The 6,800-nt window shown below is 31.2% G+C and overlaps 1 protein-coding gene across 1 annotated transcript in view; it reads left to right on the forward strand.

Annotated features, from left to right (window-relative positions):
• LOC106467737 (SLAIN motif-containing protein 2-like) overlaps positions 1 to 6,800 on the forward strand; it is a 58,609-nt gene that overhangs the window by 14,543 nt on the left and 37,266 nt on the right. The window contains exon 2 of the mRNA XM_022396639.1: positions 5,279 to 5,427. Within this exon, the coding sequence (XP_022252347.1) occupies positions 5,279 to 5,427 (149 nt within the window). The remainder of the gene's footprint in view (positions 1 to 5,278; positions 5,428 to 6,800) is intronic.

The following is a 6,800-nucleotide window of genomic DNA, read 5'->3' on the forward strand; positions in this document are numbered from 1 at the left end:
TTAAAAAGAAGATCCTAAATTAGGACAGCAACGAGCTCATAAACCAGACAAAATCATAGCAGCAGCTGTTTTTACCTCACAGTATAAGCATAAAAAGTTAATAGAGTAACAACAAATATCTATTAAATTTATAAAGTAACAAATACATATTAATTATTACTTAACTTATTATTTCAGTAGTTCTTAATATATCAAGCGTCTATATGCATAATGTTGATGAAAACAAATCTCTAAGGTCTAGATTTGTTTTCTTATACTCTTTGTAAAAAGTGAAGGTGTGAACCTTGGCAATGCTTAACTCATGTTCATATTGTTGTATTAGCTTAGAAATAATCAGTTCTTAGCTGAGGTCTTAACTGGATTGCTGTAGACCCCAGGTGTGTTGATTTCAGAAAACCTCATAAAAGCTTTTGTGGTAATTAATAGTTCAATCAAATATAAACACTAACATCTTGTTGTTGTTCTTGTTATTATTTGGTGGTGTAAATATGCCTAGTAGTTTTTTATTAACTTCTGAAAAAAAAACGTATGAAATGGATGTCTGGATCCCTCTCTAGTTCCATGCCTGCCTACACAATTTTAAATGATAGTTACTAATTTCTGGAAAAAAAAAATGAAGGGGGTTCTGAACCCTGGACCCTTCCTCTTGATCCACACTTACTTATACAACATTAAAAAAGTAAATTTACATTTTATTGAGCACTTTATTGAGTAAGTAGCAAAAGAGTTGGTGTGTGCCAGTTTCCTTCCTTCTAGTCAGCAGCTCCAAAATAGTGACAGTGGCAAATAGCCTTATTGGCTTTATTATATCAAAGACGAGATGAGCAAGTCCGGTGGCATTGGGAATCTCCCTCAAGACCCCAAAATTATAAGCAGCACCTACCCACCCAAATTACCAGCATGCAGACTATGCTAGTTCAAAGCTGAATAAGCATGAAACTAAAAAAAAATTATTATTAATATTGGGTTTAAATACCCACAATGGCCACTGTCCAGAAGCCTCTTATGTAGCTTTGTCTTAACAACAAAAAAACATAATGGAAATATTTCAGTTACTTGGATAGTTGGAATAATCAAAAATAGTAACAATCAGAAACCTTAATTTTGATTGGTTAATTATTTCTATGACAATTTATTTATAATTTCAATTAATTATTTTTGGAATAATTGAAAATGGTCATAATGGGAAACACTACTTTTCATTAGTTGATTATTTTTGGGATACTAATTGACGTAATCACTCCTTATCGGTGATTGGTTGTATCGATTAATTGATTAAGTCACTCGGCTGTACTGGGATGTACTGTGTTATTGTGTTAGTTATCAGATTGTTTCTCTTCTGGTGCTTAATGAGGAGTTGGTTAATTTTTGTTTCTGTGTTAGCTGTTGGATTAGACTTGAATTTGATCTTTGTTTTGTGGCTGTCATCAACTAGAGTTTGGAGCTTGATGGTGCATTCATCTTTCTCCGTGATTACAACTACTAACTAGTATCTAGTAACAGGGCTGGCTTTAGGAGGGTGTGGGGCATGATGCGAGTACTCAGGATTAGGTTCTCGAGCTTGGATAGTAGAAGTATACAATTGACTCAGCCACTGAAGTGTGGGGCCTGAGGTGATTGCCTCAGTGGGCTGGCCCTGTTTAGTAATAAAGGTGCTATTAATAATTGGACTTCGGTGATCTTATAGGCTTCTAAATATGACAGTTATTGATATCATCACAATCTTAATATTTGATTATTAAAAATGCATAAGATAAAAAACTGGTAAATCACTTTCAGAAATCTGACAAATCCTAGTGCATTTAACAGTTGGACATCTTTTCATTAGGTAAAAAGAATCATTCAACCTTTAACCCTGATGAAGACAGGTAAACCTGTCTAAAGCATTGGGGTTTTTCTTTTTTATTATTACTAATGTAACTTGCAAATTAATATGTACACTGTGCATGCTTTTGCACACATGCACATCAAAATAAGTGAGATTTATTTATTGTGATAGTATTTAATACACATGAATATTTATTTGCTTTTTTTGTGTCAGGCCTTAGAAGTTAAAGTAATGTTTAATAGTTGTGTAAATACACAGATAACTATAATTTTGTTGTTGCAAATATGTTACGAGATCCTGTAATGTTTCGTAAACCTTTTATGAGTGGTTACACCTGCTAAGAAATATAACATATTAGAAGCTATGTCTGTACATGTAAATGTACCAAGTTTTCTGTTCCATTAATATTACCTTTAAACTTTTGTTACATTCAAATTAAGTATTTAAAAATAGCTTTTGTTTCAATAATAAGCATTGTTATATTTAAAAAATATCCAAGAATCCAAGCTATGAAATACAATAGTTTAGTAAACTGTTGCATGAAAACATAATTAAAAAAAATTATTCTGTGACATTACTGAATAATTTGTTACAGGGAATGCTCAAAGAAAGTATTATGTAATCCCTTAAAATTTTGTCAGCACCCCTCTTTGTAAAACCATTATTACTAAATCTGAAACTTTCTCATTATATTAAAATTATTTAATTCATAAGAATGATTCTTTGAACATGTTAAAAACTTGTTTTTATTAAAAAATATTCTCTCTTTGTCTTATTTTTCTTTCATGAAGTATAACTAACTTAACACACAACATGTCGCTTCTTTAAAAAAGAAACAGATAAACATAATGATGGTGTTCATATAAAGACACTATGCAAGACAAATCACATGTACATGTTTAGCAAGATTTTCAATAGTGTCTGAGCTGTCAGGTTATATGATTCAACAGGTACCTGGGTACCAGTAAGTGGATGATACATTTATTCCATTAAAAGTAGAGAGATGTGAACTAGTTTACCATAACCAGTCTGGTACTGTGTTTGGTTCTTCATGCTGTTTACCATAACAGGTACAGGTCTACAGGTTGTTTTTCTCTACATTTCGGTACATGTAGGAGTACCTGTTACTGATAACAGAGTTGTCTGGCAGCTTCCACAATTTACCTACCAGACCAGATGTTTTAAGAAGTAGGTGAAAGTGTGGAGGAAGTCTCCAGACACCCTCTGTTCACTGTTCCATTGGACACATATATTGGAAATACAACATTATCAACCCCTCAATAGGATAAACTAGTTCAACTGTTCATTGGATTTTTATCTAATAAATAGATTCTAGGGGTTTTCATAGCTAGTAACACTAGATAGTATTGGCTGCTTGCCAGTAGGTGGGCTTTGTAGATGTACATTTTTCATACAGATAACAAAAGCATACCAAGGACTTGGTCTCTGTTTTTGAAACCCATTGAATAAATTCAGTTGTTTTAGTTACTAATGAAAATGTGTGAATTTAGTGTAATATTTGATGTTATCATTGTTTAAAAAATGCAATTAACAAAACAGCAGCTTGTAAATATGTAGAAATTATTTACATTTTATTACACTAGACATGAGGGATATGTATCTTTGACATCTATAATTACAGCAACAATCAAGCTTAATGTATGTACAGTGAACAATGGTCATCCCAGCCAAGCATATAACCATCAAGCATTTCTTGTGTACCTGCATGTGTATGCTTATGCTTCTGAAATTTTCATAAGTATTTTTCTAAAAAGGCTCTTTATAAGTATAAAAAAGTGAATATATATATTTGTATGTATGTATGTGTGTACCTATTGTCTACAATTGTGGTTTTATCTGTATCTATTTTCATTCATTTACATAAAACTAGAATCATCATGCTACTGAAAATGTATTTTTTTCCTCGTTTGGTAAGCTATCTTGTGAATGAACAGTCATATGCTACTTTTACATGTATAAAAGAAAGATTTGTTTATGGAATATATGTAAACTATCAGTTGTTTTTACACTGAAATGCTACCAAAAAGAACATAATTGCACACTTGATTTATTTTGTGTAACTCGTTAAACTTGTACATAATTTGTTTAGAATGTTACATCAAAAGACAGGATCTGTTGTAAATGTCATTTAGATTATTATTTCATACACACATATATACTGTTATGGCACAAACATGCTACATATTAGTCAGTGATTTAAGGGAATCAGCAGGAAGTGTTGTTGGAAATTTTTTTAATTGAATTCCTTCGCTATAATTTTTGTGACTAATTTACATAAACTTGCTAAATTTCTTTTTTCATTTTTTAGTGGATAAGTAATATGTAATTGAATGTGTTGTTTAATTCACATTTTATACATTATGATGAGCAATTTTGCTATCATGATTATATCTGAGCCAACATTTACTTTTTGTGTGATACTTTTACAAAATATCCAGTGATGTCATAGTTATTGAAAGCTGTTGTGTAATTTTGTATATTTACTGAAGATTATTAAACACACACACTCCCTATATACAAATGTGTTTGCAGGTTCTTAAGAGTTAGGTTACGGGAAATGACATACTTTTGAGTATACAGTTTCAAAAACACAAAGTTTTGTGATATCACTACATGATAAATATAAAATAAGCAAGATAAGATTCATTTAGTCATGTGCTTGAAGTTTGATACACATGTATATAGTGAAAATTTCATGTTCCTGTACACTATAACTTTAATTACAAAGTTCAAGTCTTATGGTTGTTTTTTACATTCTTTGAGTAAAAATTTCATTTCTCTGTAACTAGAACATGATTGTAAAAATATATATTTAAACTTGCTTATTTTTGTAAAATTTATCACAGCTACATTAAACAGCTTGGTGTCATATACTGTACCTAAGTGCATGGTACTCAAATACACATGTTTGACTGACACATTATGGACATATGATGCTGGTCACTTCATGATTTTGAATGTGTACTCTAAAAAAACATTATATTTATGTTTGAAAACTTAAAGGCAAGTAATGCAAGTCCACATAATTGCTTCTCTGTGTACATATGCAATGAAAAGTATGTTTGAAGAGAAGTTTCAGATCACAGACATTTCTTAAGGTTATGAGGTATTAGTGAGGAATTCTGTTTGGTGCTATTTAGTGTGTTTGTTTTTTATGTACTTTACAGGCAGCCATGTTTTGTAGATGTGACTTATGTTACTACTTAAGAGGGAATATTTCTAAAGAAAGGAAGTTGATTTTATTGACCTAAGTTTCTGAAATGAGTCTGAACTTTGGGCTTGACAGATGGATTGACCAGAACCATTTTTCATTACATTAATCTTGTAGCAAATGGTCAATTAACGAATAATTTTACATAAATTCTTACATGTAATACAAACAATTATTGTGTTTCTTGTAATTTTTTCCCCCCATTTTTGCTATTGCAGGTTGTACTCTTCACCTAAAGGATTAACACCCGAAGATCGTGTTATCAGCCCCTACAAATGGATGCGCAAGGATTTGGAAGACCCTGAAAACAAAGAGCTACAGTTAGCTCGAAGATCTCTTGCCAACAAACTGGATGAACTAGCTTTACGTAAATATCCATTTTTGTCTGTAGTTATGGAAAGTAATTTAGTGTACCTTGTCAACTGTACAACTATAGTTCACTAAAATATATTTGTATGGATAGAAAAGGCTGTGTTAATTGCAGAAAAGCTTAAATAACTAATGTCATAATTTGTAAATTAAATGAAATTTGTAGATAAAACATTTTTCATGATAAAATAGTTTAATTCAATTTACTTTAATGAAGGATATTACATAACATAACATTTTGGGACAACGTTGGACCTATTGGTCCTTCGCAGCTGTTCCATCCTCTAAACTAAATTAAAATAATTTAAAAAAATCTTGAAGCTAGCCCTTATCATTTATATACTTATCAAGTATATAATTTACTGCTTGTCATGATATAAAAGACTGTTTGGTTTAGATATTAGTGATTAATTTATTTTAGTGAGTGAATATTTTTATTATTGTTTAGTTTTTGTTATAATTAGAGTTAAAAACAGGTGAACGTAGGAAGTTTTGTTAATGATTCATTGACGTCAAGAACATAGAAGGTGGGCAGACGAGTAAGTGATAATGATATAAATAGTATGAGACGAGTGGGAGGCAACAGACAGGTAATAGCAAAAGAGAATAAAGTTGGTGTGAAGTTAACTACCGTAGAAGTGATAGACTTAATGATTGACATAGGCCTAATGGTTAATATGTTAGAGTGAAACTAACAGTAGAAAAGAAGATAAGAAAAATAATTTTATTCTGTCAAAGTGTGGTTCTAAAGTAATTTAATCAGCGTGATGCACTTTGACAAAAGGAATAGAGGATCTTCAAAAGAAAGAAGACCAAATGATTACAGTAACTAGCACTACAATTGTAAGTGAATCACAGAGAGTACTAGTACGATAGAAATAGAGAAGATGTCTCGGCTTGTCAACTGAAATTCTAAAGTAATTGAATAGGCCTAAGTGGATACTTGACAAGAAGGAGAGAACTACATATATAGTATTTATGATATGTCCATAATATCTATAGTGTTGAAGAATTTATTGTACATATGTTAACTTGTTCTGAATATATATAATTTTGAAAACAAGTGAAGTGCATACTGTTTATTCATCATTGAATTTAACATTAACAAGCCACAGACACCTAGTGTGGAGGAATCCTAAGCCCAACTAGTATTTATTTATACTATTAAGAAATATAACTAAAAGCCTTTAAATTCTGACAGTTGGCGAAGAATTATATTTTAAACTCTGACATTGCCTTTACAACATCCGAAGGCAACCTATTCCAAAGGCCAACTACCCTGTCAGAAAAATAAAACTGTCTTAGCTGAAGATGACTCCTACTGTGCCAGAATTTATACTTGTGTCCTCTAGTCCTACTATTCTCACTATT

The sequence above is a fragment of the Limulus polyphemus genome, unplaced genomic scaffold (assembly GCF_000517525.1).
Source record: "Limulus polyphemus unplaced genomic scaffold, Limulus_polyphemus-2.1.2 Scaffold83, whole genome shotgun sequence".
NCBI lineage: Eukaryota > Metazoa > Arthropoda > Merostomata > Xiphosura > Limulidae > Limulus > Limulus polyphemus.